This window comes from Dermacentor andersoni, chromosome 3 (assembly GCF_023375885.2).
Source record: "Dermacentor andersoni chromosome 3, qqDerAnde1_hic_scaffold, whole genome shotgun sequence".
NCBI classification, from domain to species: domain Eukaryota; kingdom Metazoa; phylum Arthropoda; class Arachnida; order Ixodida; family Ixodidae; genus Dermacentor; species Dermacentor andersoni.
Genome location: NC_092816.1, coordinates 144,363,293 through 144,386,108, shown reverse-complemented (window position 1 = coordinate 144,386,108; position 22,816 = coordinate 144,363,293). Strand labels below are relative to the sequence as shown.

The 22,816-nt window shown below is 46.7% G+C and overlaps 1 protein-coding gene across 2 annotated transcripts in view; it reads right to left on the bottom strand.

The window, feature by feature from the left end:
* LOC126524993 (techylectin-5A-like) overlaps positions 1-22,816 on the bottom strand; it is a 66,349-nt gene that overhangs the window by 6,129 nt on the left and 37,404 nt on the right. For both annotated transcript variants that reach the window (XM_055067534.2, XM_055067533.2), the window contains exons 4-5: positions 20,786-20,891; positions 19,355-19,522 (exon numbers count right to left, since the gene is read on the bottom strand). In XM_055067534.2, the coding sequence (XP_054923509.2) occupies positions 19,355-19,522; positions 20,786-20,891 (274 nt within the window). The remainder of the gene's footprint in view (positions 1-19,354; positions 19,523-20,785; positions 20,892-22,816) is intronic.

Here is a 22,816-nt window from a genome sequence, read left to right as displayed (position 1 = left end):
CACGCCACAAAGCAGCAACTGTGAGAACAAGAGGACTGCTGAATTACCGGAGAAGCGATGTTGGCCATCTGAACACCTCAACAGTGTCAATGCGAAACACAACAGGAGGAGTGTGATTAGGTATTGCGTGCCCTCTTTATGCCTCTGCGATTGCACATTTCGAGGATGCCGGCGAGCTCCAGGAAGGACAGGCTAGAAGGAGTGGCTGCACTGTAGTGGGTGATCCTAAGCTCCAATTCCTCTTACAGTGCCTATCTGGGTGAATCTGGTCAAGAGAGCAATCTGTCCGTCCCGTACAAAAATGTCGCAGTGGGATTGAGCGGCATTAACTTGTCATTTACATCTATCTATCTATCTATCTATCTATCTATCTATCTATCTATCTATCTATCTATCTATCTATCTATCTATCTATCTATCTATCTATCTATCTATCTATCTATCTATCTATCTATCTATCTATCTATCTATCTATCTATCTATCTATCTATCTATCTATCTATCTATCTATCTATCTATCTATCTATCTATCTATCTTTCTCCCGCCTACATGGCCCACTGGGTTATTGGTGGTTGATTGGGTGGCGCATCAAGCTGCTGTGCTGAGAGAACCCGGTGCGAAACCAGCCATCAGCTAAACTTGGGTCACTGGGTATGGGGTAATGAGAGCATGCATGCCGTTTTTAACGAAGCCTTTGCACACCGACATGCGTCACTGTAGATGAAGGACTTGGTAGGTACTACTGTACTAAGGTAAGCAGCTATGTGCCACTGCGAATCTGTCGCTGGGCTACGACAAAAAATCAGCAGAAGACGCCTTACGCACCTCTCCTGTTTAGCATTAATTAAATATGGGGTAACAACGTATTGCACCGGCGAAACGGGTTATGTATTAACCGTCTACTGATGCGGGGCTTCTCTTTCACGCTTCCCTTAGCATAAGGAGCCTACATGCAGCAGTGCTTGCATGTAGACTCCCATACTGGATGCATGGATGGCTGTTATTAGCGTCCCCTTTGGAACGGAGCGGTGCGTTGCGGAGCCAAGCTCTTCCTAGTATACTGCCTGTTCCCCTATGTAGTTAAATAAGGAGAAAAAAGAAAAAAAAAAGACCCCGATGAATTTTTATACCCAAACATTCTGAACCTCTATTATGAACTTGGTTTTTGTACGTTACTGTTTTTTTTTCATTTCTTTACTTCTACCAATCATCCAACCGCCTAGTACTAATCTCTATTGCGCACATGTTTACTTTTCCCCTGCTCTCGCTGAACCCAAGGGCTTCAAGGAGGCAAGTCGTGCCTAAATTGACCGCTGGGCAGATATTTTCACTTTATAATAAAACATGCTCGATCGATGCCCTAGCTTTACCGCAGCAAGCGCATACTGCTTCTTCTTTCTTATATCTCGCTTTATAGGTGCGTGTTCTAAGGCATCCTGATCTCGCTTAGAAAAGTAATGAGCTTCCTTTCGAGTAAACATAAATTATTTCTGGGTCTACGCACCTGTGTCCAGTCATGATGACCAGCAAGTCGAAAACTTCTGTGAAGACGTGGAATCGGCGATGGGTAAAGTAAAAACAAAATACACCATACTGATGGGTCACTTCAATGCCAGGGTAGCCAAGAATCAGGCTAGAGACAAGTCAGTGGGGCAATATGGCATATGTTATAAGAATAGCAGGGGGGGAGTTATTAGTAAAGTTTGCAGAATGGAATAATTTGCGGATAATGAATACCTTCTTCTACAAGCGGGATAACTGAAAATGGACGTGGAGAAGCCCGAGTGGCGAGACTAGAAATAAAATAGACTTCATACTGTGCGCTAAACCTGGCATCATACAAGATGTGGACGTGCTAGGCAAGGTGCGCTCCAATGACCACAGTATGGTAACATCTCGAATTAGCCTAGGCTTGAGGAGTGAAGGGCAGAAACCGGTACATAATAAGCCGATCAATGAGTTAGCGGTAAGAGGGAAAACAGTGGAATTCCGGATCAAGCTACAGAACAGGTATTCGCCTTTAACTGAGGGAAAGGACCTTAGTATTGAAGCAATGAACCACAATCTTATGGGCATCATTAAGGAGTATGCAATAGAAGTCGGTGGTAACTTCGATAAACAGAATACAGTTAAGCTATGCAGGAGACGAAAGATCTGATTAAAAAATGCCAATTTATGAAAGCCTCTAGCCCTACAGCTAGAATAGAACTGGTAGAATTTTCCAAGTTAATCAACAAGCACAAAATAGCTGACATAAGGAAGTATAATATGGATAGAATTGAGCATGTTCTCTGGAACAGAGGAAGCCTAAAAGCAGTGAAGAAGAAACTAGTTATAGGCAAGTATCAGATGTATGAGTTAAGAGACAAAGCCGGCAATATCATTACTAATATGTATAAGATACATCAAGTGGCTGAGGAGCTCTATAGAGCTTTATACAGTACCAGTGCCACAATGGATTTGGAAATCTACTAGATGAATGTGACATGCCACAAGTATCGCCGAAAGAAGTAAAGAAAGCCTTGGGAGCTATGCAAAGTGGGAAAGCAGCTGGGGACGATCAGCTAACAGCAGATTTCTTGAAGGATGGCGGGCAGATTATTCTAGAAAAACTGGCTATCCTGTATACGCCATCCCTCATGATCTCTAGCGCACCGGAATCTTGGAATAACGCCAACATAATCCTAGTCCATAAGAAAGGGGATGTCAATGACTTGAAAAATTATAGACCGATCAGCTTACTATTCGTTACCCACAAAGTATTTAGTAAACTAGTCGCAAATGAAATCAGGGACACCGTAGACTTCTGTCAAGCAAAGGACCAGGCCGAATTTCGTAAAGGCTGCTCAGCAATAAACCATATTCACACTATCGATCAGGTGATGGAGAGGTGCGGAATATAACTAACCCTTATCTTTAGCTTTCGATGATTACGAGAAAGCGTTTGATTCAGTCGAAACCTCAGCGGTCATGCAGGCATTACGGAATCAGGGTGTAGACGAGCCGTATAAGCATACTGAAAGATATCTATAGTGGCTCCACAGCCACCGTAGTCCTCCATAAAGAAAGCAACAAAATCCCAATAAAGAAGGGCGTCAGGCAGGGAGATACAATCTCTCCAATGCTATTTACAGCGTGTTTACACGAGCTATTTAGAGACCTAGATTGGGAAGATTTGGGGATAAGAGTTAATGGAGAATACCTTAGTAACTTGCGATTCGCTGATGATGTTGCCTTGCTTAGTAACTCAGGGGACAAACTGCAGTGCATGCTCACTAACCTGGACAGGCAAAGCAGAAGGGAGGGTCTAAAAATTAACCTGCAGAAAACTAAAGTAATATTTAACAGTCTCGGGAGGGAACAGCAGTTTACGATAGGTAGCGAGGCACTTGAAGTTGTAAGGGAATACATCTACCTAGGGCAGGTAGGTGACCGCGGATCCAGATCCTAATACTGAAATAATCAAAAGAATAAGAATGGGCTGGGTTGCGTTTGGCAGGCATTCTCAAATCATGAACAGCAGGTTGCAATTATGAACAGAAAGGTGTATAACAGCTGTGTCTTATCAGTACTCACCTACGGGGCAGAAACCTGGATGCTTACGAAAAGGGTTCTAGTTAAATTGAGGACGACGCAACGAGCTAGTAAAGAAGAACAATGGATGTAACGTTAAGGAGCGGGGATAAGAAGAGAGCAGATTGGGTGAGGGAACGAACGCAAGGTAATGACATCTTAGTTGTCAATCTACGCCGATGACATCGCCCTATGGGTGCTGGGTCCACCGCAACACATCCGCAAGGCACGTGCGGCCCTACAGAGAGCCCTGGAAAGTGCGGCGGCCTACTTGTGTAGCATCGGCCTTACCATCTCGGCCAGGAAGACTGAGGCCTTACTACTGCGTCCCAGAGCATCAGCCCACCGTTCAGCTGCCCGGCTGCGCTTGGAGGGCGTCCAGATCTCATGGAGGAAGACAGTCACCTACCTGGGGCTGCGCATTGACCATCGGCTGACCTGGCTGTCGGCTACCAAGGCCCTGTACGCCGAGACGCTTCGGGTCCGCAAGGCGCCCTCACAGCTCCTTGCCCGTGGACAGGGCTTTACCACGAGGTTGGCCCTGTAGCTATTTGAAGCTGCAGCCACTTCACGGGCACTGTATGCCCTCTGTCTTGTGGCGCTGGCCCCGCCCCGCCTACGCAAACTGGAGCTGCAGTACCGGTCAGCAATACGGCTCTGTCTTGGCGTTCCCCGAACCTCACAAGTGGCCGCCACTTTGGCTGGGGCAGGTGCCTGGCCCCTGCCATTACTCTTCCTACAACAAGGGCTACGACACATTGATCGCCTACACCATGCCGCAGATGGTCAAGCACTCCAGACCCGCCTACGTTCCCGGCCAGCATCACTCATGGGACGGCTGTGTGGCCTCTATAAGGAAGTCATAGGGGACACGCCTGCAAACGCTCTAAAGCCTCGCCCACCACATCGACCACCAATCCCTATCTCGACGGAGCTGCCAGGTGCCTCGAAGAACCGTTACCCAATATGTGCCCTACAGCAGACGGCAGCCTCTCTCCTCCAAGGGAGACTTGGGGACCGCCTTCGCATCTTCGTCGATGGATCCGTGATACCGGAGACGGGCTCATCCACAACAGCCTGCGTTGCACTGCCCCTACAAAAGAGGAAGCTGTGCCGTCTCCCGGGACACGCAAGCTCTACCGCAGCAGAGCTAGCAGGACTCCACCTTGCTGTGGACCTACTTGCAGAAGAGCTACCAGCGACCCCGGCAGCCATCTTCTGCGACTCCAAGGCGACGCTGCTCTGCCTGCAGAAACCTTGGGGTTGCGCTGCTCTCTTCACCACTGACGGCCCTTCCGGACGCAGGATGCTCACTATCCCTGCATTGGCTACCGGCACACGTGGGGATCCTGGGCAATGAAGAGGCGGACACTCTTGCAAAAAGTGCCCATCACTCAAGCGTCCCCCTTAGCCCTGCTGCAACGGCCGCAGACTTCTCGAGACACAGGCTGTGCCAGCACATCTTCGCTTGCCACCCGGACAAACGGGTATCCCTGGGCCGGCCTCCACGGCCTCTTCCACAGCACGGCCTCCTACGAAGGGATGCCTCGTTGCTGCTCCGACTGCGAGTTGGCTGCTACTGGAGGGCAGCCCGCCGGCACCGCCTCGGGAAAGCTACCTCGCCAGCCTGTGCCTCCTGTGGTGAACCATAGACTCTGGAGCACCTCCTGCTGGCCTGCCCTGCTCAGCTACAGCACCGCGGCCGACTTCTGCAAGAGTTCCACCGCCTGGGGCTCCCATGTTCACGACAGGTAGATGTCCTCTTCCCCTGTCGCAATCCGCTACCAGCCTTCCTAAGTGTCGTCGAGTAAATCGACTCGTCGGGGCTGTCGGCGAGACTATAGGAAATTTCTACAAAGGCGGATGGCCTAAGGGTCATCCCACCACGGTCATCCCACAACCTCGGGCTTCCTGATCCGCCACTACTTCGCTTCTGCTGGGCCACCTCATATACGGCCTACCTCCAGCCTACTCATCCGGTCGAACCCACTGGGCCCTCCCGGCCGGGCTGCTCTGATGCTGCTAGGACGACCTTCTACCTTTCTTCCTCCTGCGCTCTCTCTCCTTTAATCCCATCTCCCGGACCCTGCTGGCGCTAAGCCGTGCTCCCGTATGAGTTGCAGAAAATAGTGCTAGCCTTTCCTCCTTCCCCACAAGAACCACTTCTCTCTCTCTCTCTCTAGTTGAAATCAAGAAAAATAAATGGACATGGGCAGGACATGTAATGAGGAGGGAAGATAACGGATGGTCATTAAGGGTTACAGACTGGATTCCAATAGAAGGGAAGCGTAGCAGGGGGCCGCAGAAAATTAGGCGGGCGGATGAGATTAATAAGTTTGCAGGGGCAACATGACCACCATAAGCACATGACCGGGTAGTTTCAAAAGGATGGGAGAGGCCTTTGCCCTGCAGTGGGAGTAGCCAGGTTGATGATGATAATGATGATGATGATAATGAAATCGTCTCTTTTGTGGTTTCATTTTTACCTCTTAAGAAGATACTCATGACAGGTTTCTTTTCCATTGCCGCCACCCATAAGTATATTTCAGCCTCTCTGACTTTCCGTTTAAGGTTCTTTGTCGCTCTGTTACTCACCCTACAAGCCACTTACTTGCTGGTAAGCTTCCTAGTTCTTTTCTTCCAGTGGGAATTAATGTTTTTCCTGTACAAGTACTTCCAACCCTCTTGCAGCCCATATACTTTCTTCCATATTCCTCAGGCATTCTTCATAATCAATTTTACTTTGAGCTTCCCTCACTTCAAAACTTGCCCAGCTCCTAGCACCCTGCACAGCTTCATTTGTAGTCATTCCGTGAGCGCCCAGTGCGCGCCGTCCCACTGACCTTTGGTTGCCATCAAGTTCTGATTCTACACCCAATTTCAAGCAAACTGCATTTGCAAAAGTTAGTTCTGGAACCATTACACCTTTGCACATATGCACGTAGTACCTATTGTACCTCCATAGCGCTCGGTGTTTCATTAGGGCAGCATATCTCTTCCCCTCTACTGTTATTCTTTTTTCTGTGTTTCCATATATTTATTGCCTTCGTTTGCCCATATACCACGGTGTTAATATTCTTTTACCCGAGGTATTTCCTAGCCCTCTATTGACACTGTCTGTTCAGTGTATTTATTGAATACCATAACACCTGATTTTCCAGTTCTATATTTCAAACCTAAATTATCGCCTTCCTGCCAACTGATATTATTTAAGCATTGCAAATTACTTTGCTTGCTAGCTAGGTACACAATGTCGCCAGCATAAAATAAATCTGGAAGCTGCTGTTCTGCTACTGTACCCGCCAGTTTATATGAGAGATTATAGCCAATATTACTTCCTTCTAGCGCCCTCTCCATCCTCAACATGCACTTCATAAACAGCACTGCGGATAAGGGGCACCCCTGCCTCAGTCCCTTGTTAAAATCAACTTTCTTCTCGCCCCTCATCGTTTCCCATTCAACACAAAGGGCATTTTTAGGTGAATCTCTCTCAAAATCTGTAGACAATTGCTGCCTCAGCCTTCAGCTTCCAGAATATCCAATAAAATGTTGTGGTCCACGTTGTCATACGGTCCTTTAATGTCTAAAATGGCCACGTTAACGGTCTTCTTTCTACACTTGATATTTCAATATACTGAGTAAGAACAAATAAGTTATCATCCCAATCCCTACCTCTACTAAAGTCATTCTGAAGTTCTCCCAACATGCCATCGTTCTGTGCCCATGCTTGCAGCTTTAATTTGATTGCTTGCATTGCTAGCCTGTACGTTAAGGATATAATGCTTGAGGGCGTATATGAATGAATTCCATATTTCTCCCCCTTAACTTTGTAACTTAAATTGATTTTAATTTGTCGCCAACTGTCTGGTATTCGTCTGTCTTTATAGGTTTCTGCAGTGCTTTCACCAGAGATTCCTTGCTTTTTGGGTCAGTTCATTAAGCAGCCTAATGAGAACCTCGTCTAGCCACGGCGGCCGCATTTCGATGGGGGCGAAATGCGAAAATAGCCATGTACTTAATTTTATTGAAGTGCACGTTAAAGAACCCCAGGTGGTCTACATTTCCAGAGTCCGCCCCTACAGCATGCCTCATAATCAGCTCGTGGTTTCGGCACGTAAAAACCCATAAGTTAAATTTTTTAGACTCTTGTCTATTCCTGTGGCTGTGCACCTGAGAATTTTCTCTTCCGCTCTCTTCCAGTTGAAATTTGTCAGCACTAGCTCCTTTTCCATCTGTTTCTCTTTCATGCTCTTTTTTTCATCAATTACAGCATCCTCATTGCCTCAGAAAGATTGTGCTGTTATTTTTCGGATGTCATTTAATGCCGCTTCCCCACCCACTTTGCTTCCGCCTTTGTCTAGGATATGTTGTTTTATTGTCGTTGACTTCCGGGTTTATAATTTTATGTTGCTCTAAGCTATTCTAGGTGCGGCCTTCTTTTTCTCACGTATTTCTGACAACCAAGGCTCACTTTCACCTTTTATCTTTGCTTGCACCAGTTTTTTAACTTTATATTTTTTTCACCCGGCATATTTCCCATTTACTCGCTACTTCATCCTGCGGCAACTGCGCCTTGTTTGCCTGCCTGAGCTCTCGGGGTGCTTTCTGTCGTTCGGCGATCGCTTCTCGTACCTCCATGTACCACCAGCTTTCCGGTTTCTTTTTTCCTTTCCAACGAACATGCTGTTTCTCTTTCCGTATTTCAGTCGTTACTACACTTAGAAGCTTAGTAGAACTTAGTAGAAAACTACGCGCGATCTGCTGTTGCCACAGAGAAGCCTGCCTGGGGCCTCGGAAAAGCACGGTACGTCGGTGGGTGCGAACGCGGAGAAATGCGCAATGCGGCAGCCGGGCCCCTCTCTCTCACTTCTTTCTAGACACACTGAGCCACCTCGTATTATCAGGAAAAAAAAGAAAAATTGGCAGAAAGAAGGAATGGTACAGCCCGGCGCCTGTCTACCTTCAGGTTAGACAGTACGTCCACGCTGCGGATGAGACCTACGGTCCAGACAGTGCAGTCATACGTACTGACATCAAGATCCTTTGAGTGCGTTGTTGAATGGGACCCACTAATGCGTACTACAACCGCAATAATTATAGAAAATTTCCTCACGGGGTCATGAAATCAGGTCACCGATTAAATTAAGGAGCACCCTCCTATTACCGCTATGTGCAATCTAGCGGCCCCATAGGGAAGACTGCGCACAGCACTTCGTGAAACGCACGTCGCGCTAGTGCATGCGCTGAGAAACGCATCATGCTGCAACCGGAGTGTACTCTCGCGCTGTTTTCTAGAGACACTGCGCCGTCTAGCGGCGTGGTCGAGAAGTCCACACGTAGTGTCGAAGGCAAGAAGTGAGGCCCGCCGGTGCCTACGACTGCTCTGAATTGTTCCGTCGCTTGCCTTACACCCAGGGGCACAAACTCAGTGACCTATGTGACGGTGAATGGTGAACAATGGTGGTGAACAAACCAAGCCTGTAAAACTGTGAATGAAGTGTTTATTTGGGGAAGCAGTGAAAGATGGTCCCCATCAGACAGTAAAAGCGATACGCGTGATAATCTTTCCACGAAACGCGAACTCTGGATCTTTGGTTTCTTCAATGGAGCTAATATGTATAAGGGGACGTTCGCTGTATCCGTAGTTCTGTGGTTAAAGGGTTGCGGGTGGCTCTGGAGGAATTTTGGAGTAGAAATAAGTGCTCTTTTTTTCTTTATGAGTGGTAGTGCAGAGAAAACGCGTACTTTAACTAGACAGCTGCTTCATGGCATCTTGGGAAGAAGGATACACGTGAACTACTGAAGCATTGCCTCGCAGCAGCTTTTGCGAGCGTTGGCGAGCGTTTTGCGCCGTGGCCTTACTTCTACGCTTTATCTTCGTTCACACTTGGGAAGCGAAAATATGGTGAAAAAACCGAAGCTAGCAAAAACGTTTTTCCGCATATTCCCAAAATGTTCACATTTCTTTTGCTATGGCCACCTTCGCCAAGTTTACCTGCTGTGAGAACATATGGTCGTGGGGTGGAGCTCGTCACCACATATCGAAAAGTAAGTGCGTTCATCAATCCATTGGTCACGAAAAACAGTAATTGCGTGCGACTTCGCTCGCGCTGAATGTTAACGACGGATATACAACAGGAAAAAAGTAGCTATAATCTATTTAACCTTTTGTTTCATGCAGATGCAGAAGGATCAGCTGAAGAAGCGCGCGTCCCGAAGGCGGTGGTGGTGGATACGCCTCGCTCTGCGAAATCTTGATAAGTTGGGCCATGGCAACGCTTCGCTGCTGCACCTCTTCCTGATCCGCATATCTTCGAGAATTTCCATCCCAATCTCGCTCTTGTGGGACGTGTCCTTCTATAGGCTATCAGTGCTATCTTACAGAACGACGCAATTTTTTAACGTGTCGGTTAGCATAGCCAGTGACATTTTGGGTGACTTCTTCAGTTTGCGGCTGTACGCCTGTGCAGTTTTCGGTAGAGTTCAACGACTTTCCACTTTTTACCGTCGCGAGAAAATCAGTCCGAGACCAACCAGGAAAGTCGTCGGGTTTTAGGCCCACTTGGGCGAGAAATTACTCGGATTGTTTTGACATTTTCGCTCTTCCGCCCGCTTCGAGACCTAGTGTCAACGTAGCCTTAATGCTATCCAATAAGAAATTCACGTCGAAAGGTGTAACCGATTACAAGTTGAGAGCTTGCGACCTTTCACAGTGCTGTCTTACGTAGTACTTGACTGGTACACCAGGAGTTGCTTTACGATGCACAAGCTTATACACAAATGCATTCGCTTAGCCATGTCCGCTCTTGCACCTTGAAATTCGTTCTCACTTTTTTGCTCACTACTTGGAATAGCATCACGCGCGCTTATAACTTCTCGGACTACTATGCAAGCAGATTATTTTCAACAACAGTGAACTTACACCAGCTACAAAAAAAAAAAAAAAACCAGTAGCGTTGAAAAGAAATAATTAGGGAATTAGTAGCATTCTTTGCCAATTCTTTGCCAATTCTTTTCATTCCTTGTTAAGAGGAACAGAATCCCGTTATAACTCGCTTTCTATGAAAACTTTTAAAACAGAAGTAGGTTAAAGCCATGCCGAAAACGAAAAGATATCTCCCCTTTCAAGTGCGAATCTTCAGAAGGTGGCGGCTGCAAAATGTCTTGGAGCACATTTGCAACAAACCCGGTATTGAGATATTCCTATTGTTTGGTTTCATACAACCTTTCTTGGTACTTTTGGAATGCTGTCGTATCGAAGGTTTTCATATGTCCGGAAATGCGAAACAGTGCTCCACAACTCATTATTTTAAGAGGAATGTTACGTCTCAACACCGCCAAAGGTGTTAGTTGAACGTTTGCCACGCGTCAAACAAGCGGACTTCCTAACCACATATCAGGGGGGCGTGGCGAATGAATAAAAGCACTCACCCCACCTTTACCTAGAAACCAGAGAAACAGGTGAATGGAAGGGAACCGCGACAACGAATGGATGGGCGCAGTTAATTAGATGAGTCAAATTACCACCCATTCCTCGGCACTTATCCAACGTTCAAGACAGCGGGCAAACCGGACGAAAGGCCTTTAGCCCGCCCTTAACATTGCAGAATGAGCGAAGAACGGGGTGGGCCATGACGAACGAACCGAGTGTCGCAGGATGATTCCTTTTTCCCCAAGTTCCAAACCAGTTTCTTGAAGGCGGAGTTACTGCGGGTTATGGACAGCATGTGCGTGGTATCGCAACAGAGTCGGCGATGGTGATTTGCTGCTGAACAGTCTTCAGATTCCCTAATCGACTCTCCTAGAGAAGACGACGGGATTAAAAGCAGTGACTTTGTGATAGTGAGGACAGAGGGTCCCGATGTGAACTTGCTCCTGCATGGAGTTGGCTTCCGCATTGGAGCCGTGTAACTAAGCAAAACAAACTCTTTTTCGCTCATATTGTAGAACGTAACGTCGCAGTTGATGGGCTTGGTGGATTCCATGCCTTGAACGGCAACTTGGCCGCAACGGGAAGCATTAGTTCGGGTGCTCCTAGATAAACACATGTAAAAGGAGAATTCGTTTTTGTAGGCAACCACTGCAACAAATTTGACGAAGTTTGTGGCATTTAAACGAAAAATTTAAGATCTATTGAATGCTGACCTCAAATTTTTAATTTAGGCGGTAAATTTTTTTACTAAGGATGGACAAAAATCACAAATTTTAAGAAAAAAAAAGTGTTACGCTTACAACTCAGGAACTCAGCAATGAAAATTGATCTTGCAGTTCTGTGAACTGCACCTCATAGTACATTTAAGCAGAAAAAATTGATATGTTATACATAAGTGTCAAACATTCAATGTGTAAATACCTATTTTTCAGAACCGCTCGCCACAACGTAACAAATTCACGTAATATATTGTTACGTGTAGAAAGACGCAGATGAAAGAGGATATTTACAGGCTATTCGTCGGTCGGCTCTCGGTCACTTGGCGGAGCACGCGATATGGGCATGTATAACAGGAAAGCAGTTTCTCACAAAGGCCAACTTTACGCGATGGTGACAAAAGCAACACGAGGGTGCCGGGCAAGAAATGGACATCACGGTGACGGAAGTAATAGCGTTGCTTCTGTTTATCTTGAGGCACTTGTAGACAAACACGCACAATTTGGCGAGCGTGGTCAGCACGGGCGATTGCATCACGGGAATAAGCGCTAGTTGAAGCTGTGGTGTACGGAAGCACAGTGTCTAGTACTAGCATCGGTTCTCGGCCTTACAAGAGGTAAAATGGGGAAAAGCGAACAGTTTCGAGACGGGAGGAGCTGTACGCAAAGGTGCTGTAAGGTAGAGCCAGGTCCCAGTCACGGTGGTCGTCTGAAACGTATATCGATAGCATGTATGTAAGGGTGCGGTTCAAATGCTCTTGAGGCCGTTCGTTTGAGTGTGGCAGGAGGTAGTTAATTTATGCTGTATCGAGCAGGCACGCATGATGTCGTCAATGATTTTGGGTAAAAACGTACGGCCACGGCATGTTAGCAATTGATGCGGAGCACCATGCATCAAAAGTATATCATATAGAAGGAGGTCGGCAACTTCAGTGGCGCAATTGGTTGGAAGAGCGCGGATTACGGCGTAGCGGGTCGCGTAGTTAGCCGCGACTGCAACCGACTTGTTTCCTGATGTAGATTCCGGAAATGGACCGAGAAGGTCTAAGCCAACACGATGGAAGGGCTCGGCAGAGTTGTCGAGTGGCTGCAGGTAACCAGCGGGAAGCTGGCAAGGCTTCTTGCATCGTTGGCAAAGTTCACAAGCGGCGACGTAACGCGATACGGAACGGACAAGGCCCAGCCAGAAAAAACGGCGACGTACACGGTCATAGGTTCGAGATACGCCGAGGTGTCCTGCCGTTGGTGCGTCATGAAGCTCTTCTAGAACGGTGGAGCGGAGGTGTTTAGGTATTACAAGGAGGAACTCAGAGCCGTCCGGATGAATGTTACGACGGTACAGAGGAGCGTCGCGGAGGACGAAGAGGCATAGAGTGGCATCGGCCGGAGAGTGTTCATAACGGTCGATGAGTGCTCTGATGTAGGCGTCACGACGCTGCTCGTCGGCGAAATGAAGCAGCTCTGTTACAGTGAATACGCAAGCAGCACTGGCAGTATTGGAGCAGTCAGAGTGTTCAGCAGGATAACGCGACAACATGTCAGCGTCTTGGTGCAGGCGGCCAGACTTGTAGACCACTGAATATGAAAATTCTTGTAGCCTCAAAGCCCATCAACCAAGCCAGCCTGTAGCATCTTTAAGCGATGAGAGCCAGCAGAGAGCATGATGGTCAGTGACTACGGAAACAGGGCGACCGTAAAGGTAAGGACGGAACTTCCCAACCACCCAGACAACAGCAAGGCATTCTCGTTCCGTAATGGAATAGCCGAGCTCCGATTGTGCTAGGAGGCGGCTTGCATAAGCAATAACGCGGTGCCGGCCACGCTGACGCTGGGCTAAGACGCTACCTACGCCATGACCGCTGGCATCTGTATGCAATTCTGTAGGAGCATTAGGCTCGAAGTGGGCGAGAATGGGTGGTGAGGTTAAAAGAGTGACGAGACGAGAGAAGGCGGCGGCTTCTGAAGTGCTCCACGAGAATTGCACGCATTTCTTCAAAAGATTAGTGAGGGGTGTAGCAATTGTCGCAAAATCGAACAAAACGACGAAAGTACGAGCATAGCCCTACAGCACTTCGGACGTCTGCGGCTGTTTTCGGAACCGAAAAGTTTCGCATAGCAAGTGTTTTGTCCGGATCAGGCTGTACTCCCGAAGCGTCAACGAGATGACTCAGAAGACTAATGTGGCGGTTGCGAAAACGACATTTGGACGCGTTAAGTTATAGCTTCGCCTTTCGAAATACATCAAGCATATTTGTTAGACGCTCAAGGTGAGTGTCGAAAGTTGGCGAGAAGACGATTATGTCGTTGAGGTAGCAGAGGCATGTGGACCATTTGAAACCTTGGAGCGAAGAGTCGACCATAGGCACAAAGATGGCAGGGGCGTTACATAATCCAAACGGCATTGCTTTACATTGGTATAGGCAATCAAGTGTGATTTACGCGGTTTTTTCTCTGTCCATATCGTCAACAGCAATCCGCCAGTATCCATAACGAAGATCAATAGAAGAGAAATAGCTGGAACCGTGGAGGCAGCCAAGGGCGTCGTCTATACGCGGGAGCGGGCAGACATCCTTCTTAGTAATGTTGTACAGATGACGGTAGTCTACACAGAAGCGCCATGTGCTGTCCTTCTTCTTAACCAACACCACAGGTGACGTCCAGGGACTGGAAGACGGCTCAATGATGTTTTTATCCAGCATTTTGTTTCCTTTGAATTACTCGGCGTTCCGACGCAGAAACTCGATACGTTCGTCGGTGAATTGGTGTAGCATCGCCAGTAAGAATTCAATGCTTGACCGCGAGCGTCCGGCCTAAAGGGCAATCGTCGAAGTCGAAAATATCTCGGTGGGACGATAATACTTGGTAAAGGCCTTTAGCCTGCGCAGAGGACAGGTCCGTCACAACCATTTTCGTTATGTTGGGATCGGCGCCCGAAGCTGGGGCGAGGGTCCTGCTAAGCTCGCAAGAACCATCGGTTGATAACGCTGCCACGTGATGGTCGCCGAGGCAATCAACGCTGGCAAGGCAAATACCTTACGGTAGAATTTCCTTTGCCAATCCAAAGTTAAAGATAGGTATGCGAGTGCGGTTCGCAGTAATAGTAAGTATATTGTGAGGCACGGTGATGTCATACTGTATGGAATGTCGGGCAGAGGTGTGACGAGGTACTCGCCATCAGGAACTGGTGGGGAAGTCAACAGTTAATAAAGGCTATTGATTTTGGTGGCAGGCGAAGAAAGCCGGTGGGGCGCAAGCGGCAGTGGGGTGCGTCAATAGGTTCTGCGAGAATCGGCAACTCAAGGCGAAGGGTACTGGCAGAGCAATCAATAAGAGCGGAATGCGCGGAGATAAATTCGAGGCCAAGAATTATGTCGTGGGGGCAATGAGCAATCATGGTGTGAGAAGTCAGGGGGTGTGGCGGCTGGCGATGCTGAGACGTGCCGTACACATGCCGACGATAGGCACAGTACCGCCATCCTCCACGCGGACGACGCGTGCCGACGCCGGGGGGAGGAGTCGTCGTCGGAAGGCAGCACTCATAATAGAGAGATGTGCGCCTGTATCGATGAGTACAGTGACAGGATAGCCGTCAACGTCAAGAAGGTTTTGGTTCGTTGGTAACGTGAGCAGAGGATTTGAGGGCAGGGTCGACAACGCAGCTCCACCTGCAGGAGCTGCAGTGCCTAGTTTTTCGGCTGGCTCCGGGAGGCGATAGGCGGCGAAGACAAGCGGCGGGGTTGGGGCGAGCGAGACTGGTGACGTCAAGGTGAGGGCGAGCGGCTGTAGCGAAGGTTCGGAGCAGGGGCATCAGTGGCATTGAGTTCATCACGGGTGGCATAGGGAACAGAAGGTCCAAAGGTGCGAGAATAAGTACCGGCGTATGTCCGAGGAGGGGGTGGCGATCGGTTGCGGCAGTGACGAGCGACGTGGCTGATGAGACAGCAGTGGAAGCAGGTCGGCCTGTCATCAGGGGTATGCCATTCGGACGGGTTGCGGCGAGATGTGGCAGAAAAGGACTGTCGGGGACGAGGAGGGCTGGTAGAGAACTGGGAAACGCTGGGTTGAGACTTTGAACACACTGAGTTCAGACCCGTGTTCTCAAATTCTTGTCTGACTACGGCTTGAATCATTGCAATCGTGGTTGCTGGCGGATCGGGAGGCGTCGCGAAGAAAGCTGACGAACAGGCGGCCTGGAGCTCGCGGCGAACAATACGGGTTACATCGTAACAGGTAGTGGGCTGATGGGGTCGACGTTCACATGTCGACGTAACAGCGGTGTTGGGTAGCTGCGTGATGTGGGGTGTGATACGGCGGCTCTTAGCTTGTTCATGGCGACGGCATTCTTTTATGATGGAGTCGATAGTCGAGACGTTACCGAAAACAAGCAAATTGAAAGCGTCTTCGGCGATGCCTTATAGAACATGTGGCACTTTATCTGCTTCAGACATAGTATCGTCAGCTTTGCGGCACAGAGCCAAGACGTCGAAGATGTATGAAACGCACGGCTCTGTAGATGTCCGAACACGAGACGATAGAGCCTTTCTCGCGGCAACCTTGCGGCCAATAGGGCTGCCGAACAGTTCCCGTAGCTTTTCTTTGAAACTGTCCCAACTGGTTATCTCGCCGTCATGCGTTTGGTGCAACATGCGGGGGCTGCCGCCGAGATAAAAGATGACATTGAGGAGCATAATCGTTGGGTCCCACTTGTTCTTAGCCCTGGCCAGTTCATAGAGCTTCATCGAGTCGTCAAGGTCCGGTCCCTCCAGGCCAGAGAACACAGAGGGTCGCGATGTTGGGCAACCGTGATGATTGGAGCAGTTGGACAAGCTGAAGCCAATGCAGAGGCGGTCTCGTCACCGGGAGGCATGGTGACAAGCTTGATGTACCGACCACTTCGGAGTCCCATGATGAGGACGGGGATCGCTAACCTCCACCAGAATGTTACGTGTAGAAAGACACAGATGAAAGAGGCTATTTACAGGCTATTTACACTGGAGCCATACAGCCAGGCCGACACTGCCCGCGCCAAGGCACAGACCAACTTCATCGTAGTTCTCGCGGCTTCTCGTCTCTTGAGTATCTCCCGATAATATCGTAATGACATAAATTCACATGACGAATTTGTCCGCCTTGAATGATCTTAGTGAGCACCTGCTGGTGGGCTAGTTGGTTATACATGATTGCAAAGAAGGCGCCAAATAAAACAAGAGACGAAGGATGCCTATGTAGTTGTCTCGTGTCTCCATCCTTCGTCTGTTGTTTTATTTGGCGCCTTCTTTGTAATCTTGAATGATCTAATGGATGCCCTTTAGATACTCACGATATCTGTCCTTTAGGGAGAGCTATTAATATGTAGACCTCGTGCTTCTATCTTTTTTCGAACCTTCGGATTTTAGAAAATTATTTCAAGCCAATTCATCAAGAATTGAAATTCCGCTTTCCACAGTCACTAGAATGTACCTTTTACTCTCAAATGCAATAAATTTCATTAAATTCGGCCCAGGGGTTATCTCAGAAAAGGGTTATTGCGTTTTATATGTATTTGAAGAGGCCGCGTCAAATTTGGGCCCGAGCTAAAAGTTCCTTTTAACGGCAACAACATATTGCCATCTGGTTTGCATGAGAACTACGAAGTTCATCCTTCTAAAGATTTTCGTGTTGCAAAGGAATGCTACCCGTTCAGTTATCGATGCTTCCTTCATGAGCACACGCAGCCAATTTTCGGTAAGCTTAACATATTACCTGTAGAAAACCCGCCTAAATCGACACTAATCATTAAGTGGAATAAAACACGAGAGTTTTTTTTTTGTCTGGTGCAGCATACAGCTCTGACAGAACAACATAACTTTTAGGACATAGAGAATGATAAACTGGAAAGTTTAATTACCCCGTAATGTATGCACCTTAAGTTCATATTGGGATTGTCGCGCAAATGTTTTGTTTCACTTCCGTTTTGCTACGGGAACGGGAAAAATATTTTCTTGGTGTTTTCGATGTTAAGGTGTGAAGTCCAAGGCTAAATGCATTATAGAATCATACAATTATTCAGAAGCGCTATTGTTCTTCTGTGTCAAAACTGTCCCTTGAATTTGTATGTTACGTACATATTTCTTGTTAATTCACAAAAGATAGCTACTTTAGTGTAGAAATGTGAGATGACGTTTCTTCAATACTTGAGGTCATACCGAAAAAAACTGCAAGTTGTGCTAAAAGGCTGCACGCCAATCGAACTCCCATGAGCTTATTGTATGGATCCCCAGTACATGCCCTTTCTTTTTATGCGGAAATATACTTGATTTCTTTTGAAAGTGCAGGTCGCCAGCAGCAGCCATGCCAAAAGCTTTTCTGTTTTTCGCTGACTCCCTAATACGGACAAAAATAACACTTTAGCCACTTATGAGCCCTAACAAGACTAATGTTTTATCCAAGCAAACACATTCAAAAGTAACAAAAGGCATGGTTTTTTCAGTTCCTTCATACCCTAGAATATCTACTAAAATATACCGCATATGCAACTACAGGATTTCAATTCCCCTGTTTTGCTGTTATGAGGTCTCGTTCTGATCTCTAGAACAATGAATAAGCTGGCATGCTTTAAATTGTTCTATTTTGAATGCTTAAGGATTTCTATGCCTACCGAAAAAGGAAACGCGTTCGTCCATCAGTCCTTCCGTCAATCCGTTCCGTAAGACGATCCCATTCAAGATAGGGCCCGAAGCAGCGATCGATTTGACCTTCGTGTTGCCTCTTGCTTCAACGCCAACTAAGCGGCGAGAACACAGCCCGCAGGAAGCTATAAGCACTGAACGCACTCTGTTACAACCGCAGATTGCTTTCATATTCGGACCGAGAGGCCGCGCCATACGCAGCCGCCGTCAGAGTACAGTTCATTACGGGTCGTAATATGTTCGACGTGTAGCGATAAGGTGTTAAGGAGCGATAACGGATGATAATGATGGCGATGCACCTGGCACCTGGCACCGCCACCTGGCACCGCCAACTAAAGTTGCTTGCTTGCGCCATCAATTACCTTTGCGCAACCGTGCATAGAAATTTGTGTCGCCGAAGACCTGTCGTTTATGCTGTATCGAGTTTCCTAATATTAATAGTGACACCGGGCTGCGTGGAGATGAGCAAGTGGCACAATGCTGAAGCGTATTTAGACAACTCCCAGAGGTGGTGTTTTGAGTGATTTGTTATGATCGAAAGGACATGATACCGCTGGTAAGGTGCAACTTGTCATATAAGCACGCGAAAGGCAACAGCAATGTGAGACCTTATAGTGAAATTCATAAGCCGTAATAAATATATAAACGACGCTGTCATATGTCATGTTTGCGTTGAAAGCGCTGCGTATTCGAACATATACTCGACATTGTTGTGACGCACATAAAAATATCGATTAGCACTTCAGACATTTTTCGGAGATGTCTGTGCCGCTGCTTCTAAGAAATGTTTGTATGTGCTGTATTTGCTAAGTAAAACTAGATGCACATGATCTCTTTGTGGGACGATATTGAGTTTCTATTTCTATCTTACGAAAGTGTGAATCTGAGATATGACGAACATACGCAATAAATAACTGCAAACAACAAATAATAGTGCTCAAGTACGTATACTGTGAGCTCTCACCTGTTTTTCCTTCATAACCTCCCAGTTCAAGCCTAAAGTATTGCAGTTCATGCGCTACTTTGAAATTCTGGTAGTCAAGGGACACAGTTTCTTCCGTGCTGTTGCTCAATACGACACGCAGATCCATATTCTCATCACCGGATGTGAGAACGTGGAGTGCGATGTTGCCTGTAAGCAAGACAGTACATACTGAGAAATGGCTTCAAAATTAGGCTATAACGTCGCGAACCCGCAAAGGTTTATTGTAAAACTGGTACCATTATACCAACATAGCCGCCAAAGCAGAGATAAGTGCGTTTCTTCGAAACGTCATTTATTACGATTCTCATTTAGCCTTAACCGGCTTCAGGTAACTTTTCAAATTCCACTCTAGGACGTCGAGGAATCCTGATAGTCCTTCTCCAAATTACGTCTAATTAATTGTACAAAAGCTTGCAGCAATGGCTAGTGTGTATGGCTTTGCATTACTGAGCACGAGTCCGCGACATCAGACCGCGACCGCAGTGGGCAGGGCTTAGTCAAACTGCAGTTTATGTAGCAATTTTCTCGTTATCCATTTTTTTTTCTCTTCGTTAAATGAATAAATCTGATTGATTTAGTTGATTGAGCTTTATTGCCAGACGCCGCCGTCCGATCATGGGAAAATGAAAAAAAAAAGCAACAACGAAACCTCTTTACATTACGCTTTCGATTCACATTAAAAGGAAACTTTAGCTCGGGGTCAGTTTAAACGGCTCTATTCCAATACATGCAAGACGCAGAAACGTTTTTAAGAGACAACTACCGGAATGATTTCCAAGAAATGTGGTATGCTTGAGAGAGAAAGTGCAATTGCGGTAAGTTTAGGCAGCATAACGTTTACCAAAGCCTAACCCTTCTTTAAGGAACATGCCGACAATCGGCAAGTGTAAAACTAATAGAAGCTTGAAGTCTACAAGTTCGTATATCTACTACAACAAAACCATATGTCTTACGGCGCAATGCGAGATTGGGACGTTAAGTTCAATAGCTTTAAACTGCAATGCCCAACTTCCTATACTTGAAAATCTTCAGAAAGTTATCCTCGGGTAGACAATATTAGACGAAACATCGGTGCATCCTCCTTCGGCCGACGAATGCAAAAATCCACCTTAATACACATAGGTCACCATACTGTATAGGGTGGATGAGCAAAATAAATAATGTAGAGTTGTACTTTCCAAATGTTTTTTGATAGATTCAGATGTTTTGAAATAGCACATCGGTGAAAAGTTATGGGCACACTCATTATTCATTAATAAGAGACTAATTTGGTGTTTTCTTAGGGAAGGCATAATGACGCATGTGCCATTTTACTAAAAGTTCTCAAAGCTGATTTGCCAAGCCGTGGCCCTTGAAACTCTCCCTCACAACCAATATATTTCTTCTCGCACTCTACAGGCTGCATCATACCTATCCAGTATTCTTCAGCAGGATTTCCGAACCCGTCGGCGTACTCGTTCCAGTTGCGGTAGAAGTAGTACGCAGGGTTTCCGTACTGTCCGCGGCGTTGAATAACCTAAAATAACGAAAAAAGCCATTATGAAAGCCCAAATATGAGAAAATCTGTCGTAGTGCCTTCAACATTACGATAGCGATGTGGGGCCAAAATCTGCGCAGAAGGCTAAAATCTACTTTAAACAATAAGGGGCCATATCTCAAACGAAGTTGGCTGCAAAAGCCTCACCGTTATATGTTGTAATGATATGCAGCCGTCAGGTGCCGATACAAACCCATCTTAATTACTTAAGATGTCTATTTATGTAAGATGTAGTTATGTAAGATGTCTATACAGATTGCTTGTCGTCTTTGGAATAAAGAACACAGCATTTGCTAAATAAATGTAGTGGGTACTGGCTGCAGCAATCAACCAAGAAGAATAGCAGTTGCGACGAAGAAAAGCAAGGTTAGATCGGTTCTAGAATCAGGAAAGAATGCAATCCTTCCTTCAGAAAAAAAAAAAAAAAATCAGTCATGTTTTAACTAATAACAAGACACTTGTGGTACAACTTAAAGCAGCTTTTGAAGTGAACATTTATTTCCATACACTCCGGTGAATGGCGTTGCTGTTGCTGCGACTTTTGCTGCTGGTTCGTTAAATATTTCGACAGATATATTACTCTGCATTTACAATGCAACATGCTTTGTGACGATGCAAATACCAGCAAACAGAATTATCAGCCTGTGTATGCTTACAACGTAGTGCCAGTAATTGTACGCCTGTCCCGTTCAATGATTAATCATTTAATCAGTACATCAATCCACCCAAATGAGAGAGAAGTTTAATTATACGAAACGCAGAAGGGTCGGCCTGAGGTATATTCGTCTAGCCAGCTACTCGGCTTTGGGGGAAGGTGAAGAGGGAAAGAGGGAAGAAAGAGGCGCATGATGGGTGACGATGACGAGAGAAGGAGGATGTAAAATATATGGCAAGCAATTTGGCATGCTCAAAGCCTGCAGTCCAGGCACGTACTTTTTAAAAAATTCAGTCACGCCTCGATGGACGTGCCCAGAAACGAAACTCAGGTCTGAATGTTCGTGTACAGAAAGAAATTGCGGCAAAACGCCTCTCGCGATGTCCATCGACTGTAATGCGTTAATGCTGGATTATTATAGTGGCGCAACATAGTACCACTGTGGAAACGACCTATATGTATGATGCTTGTACTGCAGCGGGACTCCTCTATGGTATTTCTCTAAGAATAGTCCACGCCACTTATCGCCACCGCCACAAAGCCTGCGCATGGCGTCCGAAATGCATGTCGCAACGGTGCGTGCGAACGCTGACAAACGCGTCATGCGGCAACAGGGGCGAGATCGGAGATCTTTGTTCGATACCCATTCTGTTCCCTTGCTGCAATGTCACAAAATAGGTAGTATGGAAAATTTGTGAAAACGGGAGCGAGAGAACAGTCAATTGGCAAAGTGGTGAACTCCACAGGAAGTTTACTACCCTCGTTTGTCGACTGCTTGCAGACAATGTACTACAAAATGAAATATTTCTCGCGTTCCAATGACTGATATCCTTGTATAAAAATGAATGTTTTTCTTCTTAGACCTAAATACTTTGTTATATAGCAATACACATGACTACTGCAATTTATAACTGTTAGTTCCCAAGCGTGGGACCTTGGTGGTGTCGCGCACAGCGATGAAAAAAAGGAAATGACGAGAAGAGTGGCGCACATTTCAAGAAGTCACAACAATATTCCACTGGCTCACTGGCACCCGGTGATGCGGTCGACTTATTCGCACAACCAACTTAATGTTTGTTTCTAGAAACTAAAGCTACGCCGGAATTCGCTTTCTGTCATCTCTTAAAAGGCGTTCGGGCCTACAACTGCACTCCTTCCTCTTCGAGCAGCGCCAACGCAATAACGGAAGTTCCCATCGCAAGCGCCATTTTCTCAAATTAGGCAATGAATTGAATTCGAACGTGCCATT